This window comes from Oryctolagus cuniculus, chromosome 10, assembly GCF_051225735.1.
Source record: "Oryctolagus cuniculus isolate XC-2025 breed Fujian yellow rabbit chromosome 10, ASM5122573v1, whole genome shotgun sequence".
Classification (NCBI taxonomy): Eukaryota; Metazoa; Chordata; class Mammalia; order Lagomorpha; family Leporidae; genus Oryctolagus; species Oryctolagus cuniculus.
In genome coordinates, this window is record NC_142876.1 from 30,753,360 (window position 1) to 30,767,105 (window position 13,746).

Below are 13,746 nucleotides of genomic sequence, written 5' to 3' on the forward strand. Positions count from 1 at the left end.
ACAGAGTAATCGCCTTTCAATAAATGTTAACTGGATAGACTGCACATGCTGACTAATGAGCGCTTCTTCAATGATGAAAAACAATAGGTTACTTCAGAGACAGACTTTTCCCAGTTTCTATTCCTAAGCTACACAAATTGAAAATGGGCTGTTGGTCTAATTCCCAAAGGAAGGGAGAAGTATGTCTTGCTGATGGAGGCATCATTAATACCCACAAGTTATAGTCAATCCCTTTGCCAAGCTTTTGGGAATCAAGATCATATGTTTTTTAAGCCAATTGGAAGAAGATCCCAGTTAAAAATAAGAGGGGGAATAAGAGAGGAGGAGGTAGACTACAACTGTAAGGCAGTATAGTTCTGCATACAGTCCTATAGACTTACTTGTAGGGTACAGCCTAAGAACTTGTCAAGGGACTCCAAACCCATAAAAATTGGTGGAAAAAATGCCAACTGTTAAAATGATCATAATAAATGTTAAAGTCAACATATAGATAGGTTTAAGTATAAAGTGATCATATAAATAACATAAAGTGCCTGGTAATAATAACAGAATTAAAAAGGAAGGAAAGTCCAATATGGGAAACAGTCCACACAGCAGACTCCTAGAATGACATTTGCTGTAAATAACACTCTGACCTCAGAATCAATCCTTAAGGCTTCCTGGTCTGGCTGAAAGGCCTGTGAGAGCATTTCAGGCAGGGAAATCCAGGACCCTTGGCAAAAAAAAAAAAAAAAAAAAAAAAATAGCCTACACGGAGGATCTCTGTGAGACCTCAGTGGAAAGAAAGGGCCATCAAAGAAGGATGCACTCTTCTCTGAAGGGAGGCGAGAACATCCACTTTGCTTATGGCCATGTCCAAATACTGATGGAGTCTATGGTCACACAAGGCTTCCATAGCCTTGACAGCCCATGGAAAGAGCCTTGGGTGATCACTGACATCATAAATAAGAGTGTTAATTGTTAAAGGAACAACAGAAACCACTGCACACTTACTCCTCATGTAGGACCTCTGTCCCTAATGAGTTGTACTATGAGAATCAACTGCAAATTTTGTTCCCAAAATGTACTCTATATGTTGTGTGTGTGCATGGGTGCAAGCTGTTAAAGTCTATGCTTAACACAGACACAAAGTCAAACTAAAAATGAACCATAATGAAGAAGGGGATGGGAGAGGAAGATGGAGAGGAAGGTGTGATGGGAGTTTGGGGGAGAGGAGGATGGGTATGGGGGAAAGAACCACTGTATCCCTAAAGTTGTATATATGAAAAAATGCATTCATTAAATAAAAACTTTAAAAAAATCCAGAATACAATCTAACACAAACATCACTTAAAAGCAAATCAGCTCCGGTGTCATTTGTAGCCCCGTTCTCTGCTAGACCTCATTTTTAAAAACACCGAAATTAAGAATTCCTACCCGAACGAGTTTTTCTGAATCCCCTCTCCACTTGCTGACGATGGTGGACGCGGAGATGTTAAAGAAGGTGGTTTTGCATTCAGTGGCCACGGCTTTGGCCAGCAGAGTCTTCCCTGTACCTGGAGATACACGTGGATAAGACATCGGCCTTCCGCTCAAAGCCGGAAGTCGCCTCACACTGCTGACGGAAGTGGTCCTCCACTCTCATTTGCCCCAGGGCTTAAATGGACCATGCGCTTGATCGTGTTTACCTGGCGGGCCGTAGAGCAGTAGTCCTTTCCAGGGAGAAAGAATCCCGGTAAACAGCTGTGGATACTGTGGGAACAAGGAACCACGATGAGGCTGGACACGGTATGTCAGCTGTGCACCCTTAGCGAAAGCAACAACACTAGAGTGAAAAGGGCACCCCTCTAAGATTCAAGGCTGTGTCTGTGTATGTCTCATGGCTCCCAATTTGATTTTCACACTTGGTGAAAATGCCTGGCAATTTTTGTAACTTCCTAAAAGAATAATTTTCTTAAAAGTGTAGGCACTTTTCCTGTCCATTACAATGGTTATTTCTGACACGCATCATTTCCCCCCAGAGTCCTGCATACGGAACATCTGGCAATCTTTTGAATGATGTAAAGCAGGTAAAAACTTTAAGATAAGCACTGCAGGGGCAGGTGTTTGGTGCCAGTGGTTGAGTCAGCACTTGGAACACCTGTATTTCACATCTGGGTGCCTGTTCGAGTCCCAGCTCTGCTTGCTATTCCAGCTCCCTGCTAGTGCACCCTGGGAGGCAGCAGGTGGAGGCTCAAGTACTTGAGACCTTGCTACTCAAATGGGAACCTCAGATTGGGTTCTGGCCTCCTGGCTTTGGCCTGGCCCATCCCTGGCTGTGTTGAGGGCATTGGGGGAGTGAACAAGCAAATGAAAGGTCTCTCTCTCTCTCTCTCTCTCTCTCTCTTTCCCCCTCTCTCCCTCTCCCTCTCCCTCTCCCTCCTTCTCTCCCCCTTTAGAATAATAAAAAACTTTTAAAATTTTTAGAAGAGAAATATTGGAACCAACAAATAAGTGTATGTAAGCAGAGTACAAAGCTATGCTGAAGCCTGTCTCAGAAGCCGGGAACATTCAGTGGCAAATGCATGAGACGCTAGACTCCAAAGAACATGCCCACACTTTGGTGAGTCTCTCAAAGTCGTTCGAATTCAAACAAGCTAGTGGGGTGGGCAGGGTTGGTGGAGAGAAGAGGGGCAGAATAATTCATAGTAAAATCATAACTAGCTATTGCTTTCTTGCTGATGCCAATCAAGTACACCATCATCTACAGAGTATGTAATACTACAGCGACAACACATCCAGAGTTGTACTATCCATTCAGAGAGTTTGCTGCTGTAGTTCTGCTTATAGAAAAAGGTGAGTCATGGCCAGCACCGCGGCTCAATAGACTAATCCTCCAGTTGGGGCACCAGATTCTGTCCTGGTTGCCCCTCTTCCAGTCCAGCTCTCTGCTGTGGCCCGGGAGTGCAGTGGAGGATGGCCCAAGTCCTTGGGCCCTGCACCCACATGGGAGACCAGGAGAAGCACCTGGCTCCTGGCTTCAGATCAGCACAGTGCGCCGGCCCCAGCGCGCCTGCCGCAGCAGCCATTGGAGGATGAACCAACGGTAAAGGAAGACCTTTCTCCCTGTCTCTCTCTGTGTCCACTCTGCCTGTCTAAAAAAAATTTTTTTTTTAATTTTTTTTAAAAAGAAAAAGGTGAGTCAGTAAGCGTCTATTCATTCTTAACACCAATAATTTCTTATCTCCATGTCTGAACACAGGAAGCCAGAGGTGGGAAATATGATCAAAATCTAGTGATATTTGCATCCTTAGAACAAAATTGTCCCCAAATCAGGGGCTGCATGGGCTCAGTGATGAGAATAAATACTTTATTCAATAAAATAAACTTGTAATTCTGGCTGCAGGAGATTATGAAAAATGGCCACAAGTTGCTGATAGCTCCTTCTTTTAAGAGGTAGAGTCTCTGGGCCCACTTGAATCTGGGCCCAGCTTTACAGCTTCAGCCAATTCTGGCAAATATAAGGAGCAATTTGAAAATATAAGTCTGGCAAGTACAAGAACTATAAGAAAGGCACATGCAAAATGTTCGTGACTTCGGACTTTCTTGTCCCTGAGAACCCTCTGTGATCAGACTGGGCATGCCTGCTAAAGGATGAGAGGCCACATGGAGGAAGATCTCAGCTGCCCTGGGTCTTTCAACTTTTCCAGCCACTCTGGCTGATGCTCCAGATGTGAGATTGAGTCTGGCTAATAACATCATTTGGAAAAGAGATGAACCAGCCCAGCTGAGCTCAGCCCAAAGTGTCTACCCACAGAATTATAGAAGAATAGATGGTTGTTGCTCTAAGGCACTAAGTTGTAGGGTGGTGTGTTACACTGCAAAAGCTAACTGATACACTAACCTTCTTATTACCACAGTTACAAGCCAAACATGGAGCATAGTGTTTTCTATTTTTCTACCCATTTTGTGAACCACACAGAGACTTGTCAAGAATAAGTCATGAGCATAACAGGCTGGCTGGGCTTCTCCCTGCCCTGGAAGGAGCTGTCTGATCTTCACAACCAGCCAAAAGAAAAGCCCCCCATAACACTGGGGGTGGGGGTGAGGGAAGGATATATGAAAACAAAGTAAAATGGCTCTGTCCAAGGGGAAGTATTTCTACTATAATAAGTATGTTTGTAGGGAGGCAGGCTAATTGAGGCAATCTATAGCAGCTGACAATTCATATATACAACAGACTTTTAGATCTTAAATTATCACTTAGAGCAAACACCTGCCTTGAACTAATATGTAATCCAATTTTAAATCGACTATCTGGATGCTCCAGTGTTCACAATGTGTTGTGACACAGGCAACAAGTTGATTTGTAGACAGAAATTCATCCTGCCCTTCCCTTCCTGCTGGGTGCGTGACATACAGCTTGTCCAATGGATAATGAACAGAAACAACCCCCAAGAGGCTGCCCATCCTCACCCGTATAGGATATACAACAGCTTCTTTGACTAACTGCTTCGCTGCATCCAGTCCAATAATGTCATTCCACTTTATGTTTGGATTATGGAGATAAATGTCCTGCAATGCACATTTGATCATTTTGTTAAAACTAATGTTTCCCTCTGTAGCTGTAATAATAAACACAGGAGCAAAGAATGCTTGACTTACAATAGAACATAAAGTGATGGTGAGAAAAAATTTTTCATATTAGACATATGTATGTATGTATATAGTGTATACAGGTGTATATGTATTTTATAATTTGTATATATATATATAGTAATTTAGGGTTAGTTCACCAAAGGGATTGCATGAAAATATTCAGTGATTTTCCCTGAAGAAGATATTGATGATATGATATGGTGCTTTTAGAGGGGGAAAATCTGCTAACAATGGACTCTACCTGTCTTCAGTCAATAGCCAACCATGCTGATTTATGGCCATAATCACAGAAGCTACCGAATATGCCTTCAAATTACACTAGCTTTGACTGGGAAGCACAGTTGCTAGCAGGCCCAGGCCTCTCTCCTGCTCCTTGATCTTGCAAACACTTTCTTAATTTGTTGCATACAGGAAATACTGCTCCTCTGAAACCAATTTCTCTTTGTTCCCTAGTGATCGTTCCCCACCTTTAGCAAGAGCAATTTCTCCGACAGAATTCAAGGCAGGGGACGGCCAAGCCCAAGCGCCTTTTTACCCTCATAGAGGAGAGCCCTGTAGCAACCATCTAGGGTAATCAATTAAGGTAGCTTTTACTGATAACTAATTTACAGATTCCAAACTTCAATTTCACCAGACAGCTCAGATCTCTCACTCAGGGACCTTTCTCCGCAGGAGCTATTTTGGGCAAACAATATCTGGAATGTTACATCAAAAAAAAAAAAATGCTCTTTCCAAAGTCATTCTGGATGACTACAGAGCAAAGCTGGAAACTACTCTTGTATTTATTTAATTATTTTAATGAGTAGCATATACACATGACTCAAAAATATAAAAGTACATTTTTAAAATGCTGGTGAAAGGTTGGCTCCCCCTCCTGTCCTCCATCCACCCAGTTCCCTCCCCAACAGGAGTTCCAATTCGATTACTGACACTATTTATACAAGTGATTTGAGTTGTGCGAAATACAGATTCCACTCTTGCATGGGATGACAGAGAATTCGGTCTTTCAGAAGTCTTGGGAGAATCCATAGGGTCTTAGAACCTGGGTCTGGGGCCAGCACCATGCCATAGTGGGTAAAGCCACTGCCTGCAGTTCTGGCATCCCATATGGGCATCAGTTTGAGACCTGGCTGCTCCACTTCTGACCCAGCTCTCTACCATGGCCTGGAAAAGCAGTAGAATATGGCCCAAGTCCTTGGACCCCTGCACCTGTGTGGGAGACCTGGAAGAAGCTCCTGGCTCCTGGCTTTGGATTGGCGCAGCTCTGGCCATTGTGGCCATCTGGGGAGTGAACCATCAGATGGAAGACCGACCTCTCTCTCTCTCTGCCTCTCCTTCTCTCTGTGTAACTCTGATTTCAAATAAATAAATAAATATTTTTTAAAAAAGAACCTGGGTCTACACAGGCCCACCACTTATTCACTTTCTTTTGTTTATTTTGTTTTATTTTGTTTATTTATTCTGAAAGAGAGAGAGCAAAAGAGCCCAATCCATGGGCTTACTCCCCAAATTCCTGCAATGGCCAGCCCTGGGAATGCAATCCAGGTCTCCCACATATATGGCAGGAACCCATTACTCCTTATAACAACCCAGAGTTATCAAACAGGACTGCCAGAGCAGGTGGTGAGCTGTCTGTCACTGTAGGCATTCTAGCAGGGGCTGAATGGTTGTCTCCCGAGATACTACAGAAAGGATTCCAGATGCAATCATTTCAGACCACGTCCACTCGACGGTTCTGTCCTCACTAATCATGTGATCCTTTGGTAAACAAGGCAAGGAGAAAACAGATTTTGTGGAGTCGAAAAAATATTTTGCTCTGCTCTCTTACGCATCCTCATCCCCTCAGCTCCACTCAGTCCCTCACAGCCTCTCACTGGTCCAAACCCCACACCTGGTGTCTCCATGTTCTCTGCAAGGCTCCCCATCTCCTGCAGGCCACCGTCAGCCCTGGGGTCTGCTCGCAGAGCCTCTCTTAGGACCCTGCCTCTCTCTGCTACTCTCTTTCCCACCACTCTGCTTCTTGCTCGGCTCACCAGAAACGCACACAGGCTGCCTTTTCACATAGGTGCGCCTCTGCCCGGAGGCCTCTCACTCTCCCTTTCTACTTTTTGCCTCTTTCCTGTGTGTCATCTTCCTCCTCCCTGCTTTTAAAGTCACTCTGGTCATGAGACAAGGAACTTGCATGCAAGGACCGAGTCTCCTTCATGTTCCCGGACCCCAGCGTGCACCTGATCTCAACTGATCTGAGGCAGCCGAGGAGCCCTGAGTTAAGTGGGGGCAGCTGTGCATTCTGGGGATCATTCTAAACCTTTCTCTGAGCCTGCCTGAGTTTCAGACTTTAATTAAATGCGAGATCATTAGATTAGAAAAGTGCCCTGTAACTCGGGAATCTATTCCATGCCCAAGGAACGTACCCACAGCCACACAGCTAGAAAGAGAAGGATCTGATTCCAGCCCCAGAATCAATACACTTCATCTCCTTTAGATTCTGAGTGCCAGCCTGACAAATCAGTAGTCGGGATGGTAAAATCGTTCCTATGAGTCTTGTTTTTCAAGCAAATGTTCACGTATGAGAGCATCAGACTCCGGATCTATTTGTAGACTTTGTTTTCTTTAAACAAAATAGGCAGTTACACTCCTTCTCTAAGAGGTTTTCTTTCCTTAACTCTTGACTCTGCTAGAAAATGCTTCACCTGTCCCTTCCCTTCTAAGCCTTTTTCTGTTTGGGTTTTCTTGGCCTCTGTAGTGAGATGGTGAGCTTTTTATATTGTGATTTTATGATTCCATAATTTATTTATCATGCATTATTGTGCCTCTGAACAATATGAGTGCCTTTGCAAGTGGGGGCACTTTATAAATAAATGATCATATTTATTGGTATTAATAAAAGAAGCAGCCCACAATGCTCCAGGAGCCCCCATTCGCCTCCGTAAATTTGTGAATTGAGTAGCGGATCTTACCCGGCTCACCACGGCTGCCAGTTCTCGCATCTCGCTGTTCATGCCAATAAATGCGCTGAGAGGCTTCAGCAGCCGTTCCTGAGGGCAAGGGAAAGGCTCACGTTACAACGTGCCTTCCTGGCTCAGGAAGGAAAACGGGGCCTGGACTTCCGGGAGACCCACGGTGGCAGCCTGGTAGGGCCCTTGACTTGAACACAAGGTTTCCCTGGGCTCACAACTGTATTCCTCAAGTCCACCTGGCTGTTGACAGTTCGAGAGATGAGTATTGCCTCTTAGCCACTCACAGAGGGGTCTGGGTTACAGTCGAAGGTGTTCAAGCCATATTCACTGGTGGCTCCTTGGATGGCATCTGAGAGCAGCCCCCGGAAGTCAATGATCTGGCCCTGGAAGGGAGTGATGGTTATTTATGCCCTTGAAACCGGAGAGACACCCTTAGCAGCTCAGCCTCATTCACTCAGGACACACTCAGATACTCTGGTAGGCAGGCAGACTTACAGTTAGGCTTTCTTTTTCATTTTTCTAAAGATTTATTATTTTAAAGGCAGGGTTACAGAGAGAATGGAGAGAAGGAGAGACACAGTGATATCTTCCATCTGCCAGTTCACCCCCCAGATGGCCGCAATGACTGGGAGGGGGCCAGGCTGAAGCCAGGAGCGTCTTCCGGGTCTCCAATGAGGATGCAGGGGCCCAAGGACTTGGGCCATCTTCCAGTGCTCTCTCAGGTCACTAGCAGGGAGCTGGATAGGAAGTGGCACAGCCGGGACTTGGACCAGTGCCCATAAACCCATATGGGATGACGGCACTGTAGACCATGGCTTAACCCACTGCACCGCAGTGCTGGCCCCATAGTTAGGCTTTCAAAAGAACCTGTGCTAACACTGGACAAGGTGATTTACTCTAAAATCTAGAACAAAAAAATTGTAAATAAATCCTTTAAAATGAAATTAATTTGAATAAAATTCTTGAACAGCTTTCCATTTCTAACACATACCATTTGCTTCTTGTTTGACTACTTCCCCTGCATGGTCTCATTCTTTTATTTTTTAAATGTTTATTTATTCTCATGCTTGAAAAGGTAGACACACACACTCACACACACACAAATTTTCCATTTGCTGGTTCACTCCCCAAATGTTTAAAAAAAAAAAAAAGCCAGGAATGGGCAGAGGGAAGCCAGGAACCCAGAATCCCACCTGGGCTCACCACGTGGGTGGCAGGGGTCCTAGCACTGGAGCCATCATGTGCTGCCTCCCAGCATGCATTAGCAGGAAGCTGGATCGGAAGTAGAGGAGCTGGGAGACTCAATTGGGCACTCCAGCATGGGACGAGTGTGTCCCAAGAGGCAGCTCAGCTGCTGCACCAAACGCCCGCCCACTGCTCATAACCAGCCTTTGATCATTCCAGGTTCACTTCCTGGCTTGACAAAAGCAATGCTTTCCATTTTCATTTATGAAAAAAAAAGGAATTCCCCCTTTAGAGTTGGCTTCCTGGGTTCCACTTACTCTTCGTGGGTGGGCGTTGTCCTCTCCACTGTCTTTGTTGATCCTTGATATTTTTAAGCCAAAGTCAGCATTCTGCAAACGCGCGCTATTGACGCCTTCCTGAAGAAAGGGAAAAACAGTAAGTCGGAGGTGGCAGGTGGAAAGCAATGGAGAGAGATGCTGGGTGCTACTGCCTAGTCCCTCGGGCAAAGTCACATGGGAGGTATCCATCCAGCAAGTGAGAAGTCCCACATCCGTGCAGACTCAACAGGTGCAGTCCCTGGGAGACAGAGAAGACACCAGGCCACAGCCTCTGAGCAGATTTTCCAATGGCGGTTCTGTAGTGCCTGAACCCATGCCCACTCTCTGACTTCTCTTTTCCCCTGTGACCAGCAGCGTGGGTGGCCTGGGTGACTGAGTATGGAGATGCAGTAAGTCAACCAGCCCCCTGTGGCACTCATCTGCCCCACCGTTGCCTGCTTCCCACCTGAGGCAGGCTGCAATGGCCAGAACCACAGGCCCTCATGGAGAGCGAGGGATTCCTTGTTGACCTGTTGAGTTTCATGATCATTCCTGGGTACCCCCCAGGAGGCTCTGACAATTGTTCTTTCCGTTCCTTTTCTCAGGTTTCCATTGGTCCTCTTGTCTTTGAAGCCAGGAAGGTTCTGGACGTAGAATGTCCAAGTCCGGAGCTTGCATTTCACCTACCTGAAGGGCTCTCTCCACTCGCCGCTCCCTGTCTTCTCCATGACAGTGGGACATGGAGGTCTTGGGGGAGCACCAGCCATGTGTGTTTTGCAGCAGCCCAACAGGAGAGTCTGAGATCCAGTCACACTGGAGACCATCCCTGGCCAACACTTGGGAACCCGGTCAAGCTTACCTGGACCCTGCAGTTACCTCTGATGGGAGGACAGAGTCCTGCCCAAACCAGGCTCTGCTGCTCTAAGAGAGCCCCAGGCTTGCCCACCTGGGCCCCTCACCCAGTTCCCAGACGCAGGGGAGTCTGAGGGGCAGGAAAGCCTTTTGCTCAAACTGAGAAACGAAACATTAAGAGATCTAGATGATTGTCCGTGGTTTTGGTGCAGCACACTGGGAGAAAATCTGCAATTCAACTAGACTACATGGCAGTTTACAAACACAGATCCTTGCAAAATAAATCAAGGTGGCCTTTATCCTTGAGGTTCTTTCCCAGCCACGAGCTACAGTACAAGCATAGAGCAAAGGCCTCCTGACCTGTCTCGGACGCTCCTTTGCGAGAGATTTGGCGTCCCCTGCCTTGCCCGCAGAGGTCTTGGATCGTGGCCTCTGCTGATTGATCTTGGGAAGGTTTTGACAGCTGTCACTCAGCATCCTAAGGGAGGGAACAAAGACCTTGCAGGAAATTATTCCAACCACTAAATTTGGAGCAAACTACTAGTGTAGTACACTTTACAACTTCTCAAAAGAAAGGAGATGGGCCACACTGGGACCCTTCCACCCCTCCACCCCTGCACCCTGCCCTTCCCTGTCCTGCCTCCCCCAGGCTGCTCACTGGGTTCCTCCAAATTGGAGAGAGGGGCCCCAGATGCACCCTCTTCATTTCTCTTCCCGTCACATGGCTTCAGTCTTTCTGCAGATGGCTTTAGTCCCAAGCACATTCTCCAAGCGTCCATCCCTGTGTCTTCCCACCCTCTTTAACTGGAGCATCAGACTAGGGGAAAGGCGTGGGGGAGGAATGAGCATCCCACTCAAATTAAGGAACATTAGGAAAATCTAGGCATTTGTCTATGGTTTTAATGCAGCCTCCTGGACGTCCCCAGCTTTAAAGGGCTTCTCAGCACATTGTGTGAACCTCAGGAGGGACTTGTGGGAGGAAGGCAGCCCTGCCCTATCTCTGTTGTCACCGACCTTGCATAATTTTGCAGAATACGTTTTCATCAAACATTATTCAGTTGGGGCAAAACCAACTGATGGGGCTGAAAGTCCGAATAGAGGCTCACTCCTGTGGAGGTGATGACTGTCGATGCACTGGGGGCACTGGGGGCCTGCTGCGGGACTGCACGTGGTGGTGGCTACACGCATGCATGCGCTTCACTAAAGGGGAAATAAACGTGTTCACGTGTTGCAGTGGGAGATGCCATCCAGAGAAACAGGACGTGCTTGGGGGCAGAGTGTGTAAGCTGTTAGGTCTCCCAGTTCTCTGGTCCCTTCACGAGGGTGCATCTGTGGGAGGTTCACTGGGAGTGTTCCTTCCTTTGTGCTAGGTCTAGGTCCCTGGCCATCTATCTCTGGGCCTCAGAGAGCTGCTGTCTCAACTGCATTTCTTATTTTTTTTTCTTTAGATTTATTTATTTGAAAGGCAGGGTTACAGAGAGAGAAGGAGAAACAGAGAGAGAGAGAGAGATCTTCCATCCACTGGTTCATTCCCCAAATGGCCAAAATGGCCCAGGCTGAGCCAGACCAAAGCCAGGAGCCAGGAGCTCCTTCCAGGTTTCCCACATGGGTGCAGGGGCCCAGCGGCTTGGACCATGTTCCACTGCTTTCCCAGGCCATCAGCAGGAAGCTTGATTGGAAGTAGAGCAGCCGGGACACGAATTGGTGCCCATGTGGGATGGCGGTGATGCAGATGGTGACTTTACCTGCTATACCACAATGACGCCCCAGATTTCATATTTTTTGCACCAAAATAAATTTATCTTCTAATTCTATTTTCCATAAACGATTGAAGTATTCTCATGTATGTATGTATGCGTAAAATATGTTTTCTATGCATCACTGTAATATAATACACAAATATCTTTGGTAAAATTTACTGCATCATCCTTGAGGGGCTGGCGGGAAACTGAGACTCTGTTTTCCAATGTTGATTTCCCACTGGATACACTGATCCACAAGATCTGCTTCAACATGGCCAAAGACAAGAACATTAACATGCAAAGCAATGCAATTGGCTTTGAAATAGTGCTAACAGGGGCTGGTGCTGTGACGTATTGGGTTAAGCCACCACCTGCAACACCGGCATCACATATGGGCGTCAGTTCAAGTCCCAGCTGCTCTACTTCTGATCCAGCTCCCCGCTAATGGTGTGGGAATGCAGTCAAAGATGGCCCAATCCTTGGGCCCCTGCACCCATGTGGGAGACTCGGAGGAAGCTCCTGGCTCCTGCCTCCTGGCTCTGGATCAGCCCAGCTCTGGTCCTTGAAGCCATTTGGGGAGTGAACCAGCAGATGGAAGACCTCTCTCTCTCTCTTTCTCCCCTGCCCCTGCTTCTGCAACTCTGCCTTTCAAATAAATATTAAAAAATAGCTCTGGCCGGCGCCGCGGCTCACTAGGCTAATCCTCCGCCTAGCGGCGCCGGCACACCGGGTTCTAGTCCCGGTTGGGGCACCGGATTCTGTCCCGGTTGCCCCTCTTCCAGGCCAGCCCTCTGCTGTGGCCGGGGAGTGCAGTGGAGGATGGCCCAGGTGCTTGGGCCCTGCACCCCATGGGAGACCAGGAAAAGCACCTGGCTCCTGGCTCCTGCCATCGGATCAGCGCGGTGCGCCGGCCGCATCGCGCTGGCCGCGGCGGCCATTGGAGGGTGAACCAACGGCAAAGGAAGACCTTTCTCTCTGTCTCTCTCACTGTCCACTCTGCCTGTCAAAAAAAAAATAAAATAAAATAAAAAATAAATAAAAAAAAAGCTCTAACTTTTTAAAAAGATTTATTTATTTATATGAAAGAGTTACACAGAAAGAGGAGAGAGAGAGAGAGAGAGAGAGAGAGAGGCCAGAGAACTGGGAGAACTAACAGCTTACACATTCTGCCCCCAAGCACGTCCTGTTTCTCTAGATTGCGTCTCCCACTGCAACATGGGAACACGTTTATTTCCCCTTTAGTGAAGCGCATGCATGCGTGTAGCCACCACCACTTACAGTCCCGCAGCAGGCCCCCAGTACCCTTCACAATCAACAATTGTTCCCTCCACCAGAGTTAGCTTCTTTTTTTTTTTTTTTTTTTTTTTTTTTTGGCAAGCAGAGTGGACAATGAGAGAGAGAGAGACAGAGAGAAAGGTCTTCGTTTTTCTGTTGGTTCACCCTTCAATGGCCACCGGGGCCGGCGTGCCGCGGCCGGCGCACTGCGCTGATCCGATGGCAGGAGCCAGGTACTTATCCTGGTCTCCCATGGGGTGCAGGGCCCAAGCACTTGGGCCATCCTCCACTGCACTCCCAGGCCATAGCAGAGAGCTGGCCTGGAAGAGGGGCAACCGGGACAGAATCCGGCGTCCCGACCAGGACTAGAACCCGGTGCCGCAAGGCGGAAGATTAGCCTAGTGAGCCGCGGCGCCGGCCCAGAGTCAGCTTCTATTCGGACTTTCAGTCCCATCAGTTGGTTTTGCCCTAAGTGAATAATGTTTGATGAAAATGTATTTTTCAGAATTATGCATCCACATAATTGGCCCCAATGGCTAGAGCTGCGCCGAGCAGAAGCCAGGAGCCAGGAGCTTCTTCCAGGTCTCCCACATGGGTGCAGGGGCCCAAGGACTTGGGCCATCTTCCACTGCTTCCCCAGGCCATAGCAGAGAGCTGGATTGGAAGTGGAGCAGCCGGGACTTGAACCGGCACCCATAAGGAATGCTGGTGCTTCAGGCCAGGGCATTAACCCGCTGCACCACAGTGCTGGCCCCGTAGATCTTAATTTGTAAAATTCTTCTAAATAAGGAATGAAAT

The 13,746-nt window shown here is 47.4% G+C and overlaps 1 protein-coding gene across 24 annotated transcripts in view; it reads right to left on the bottom strand.

The window, feature by feature from the left end:
- Positions 1–13,746, bottom strand: part of KATNAL2 (katanin catalytic subunit A1 like 2) — a 119,172-nt gene that overhangs the window by 36,323 nt on the left and 69,103 nt on the right. For 14 of the 24 annotated variants that reach the window (XM_070050236.2, XM_089305171.1, XM_089305170.1 and 11 more), the window contains exons 5-11: positions 10,292–10,409; positions 9,080–9,178; positions 7,862–7,960; positions 7,578–7,655; positions 4,435–4,533; positions 1,668–1,731; positions 1,417–1,535 (exon numbers count right to left, since the gene is read on the bottom strand). In XM_070050236.2, the coding sequence (XP_069906337.2) occupies positions 1,417–1,535; positions 1,668–1,731; positions 4,435–4,533; positions 7,578–7,655; positions 7,862–7,960; positions 9,080–9,178; positions 10,292–10,409 (676 nt within the window). The remainder of the gene's footprint in view (positions 1–1,416; positions 1,536–1,667; positions 1,732–4,434; positions 4,534–7,577; positions 7,656–7,861; positions 7,961–9,079; positions 9,179–10,291; positions 10,410–13,746) is intronic. The other 10 variants (XM_089305169.1, XM_089305173.1, XM_089305168.1 and 7 more) reach the window with 1 other exon arrangement.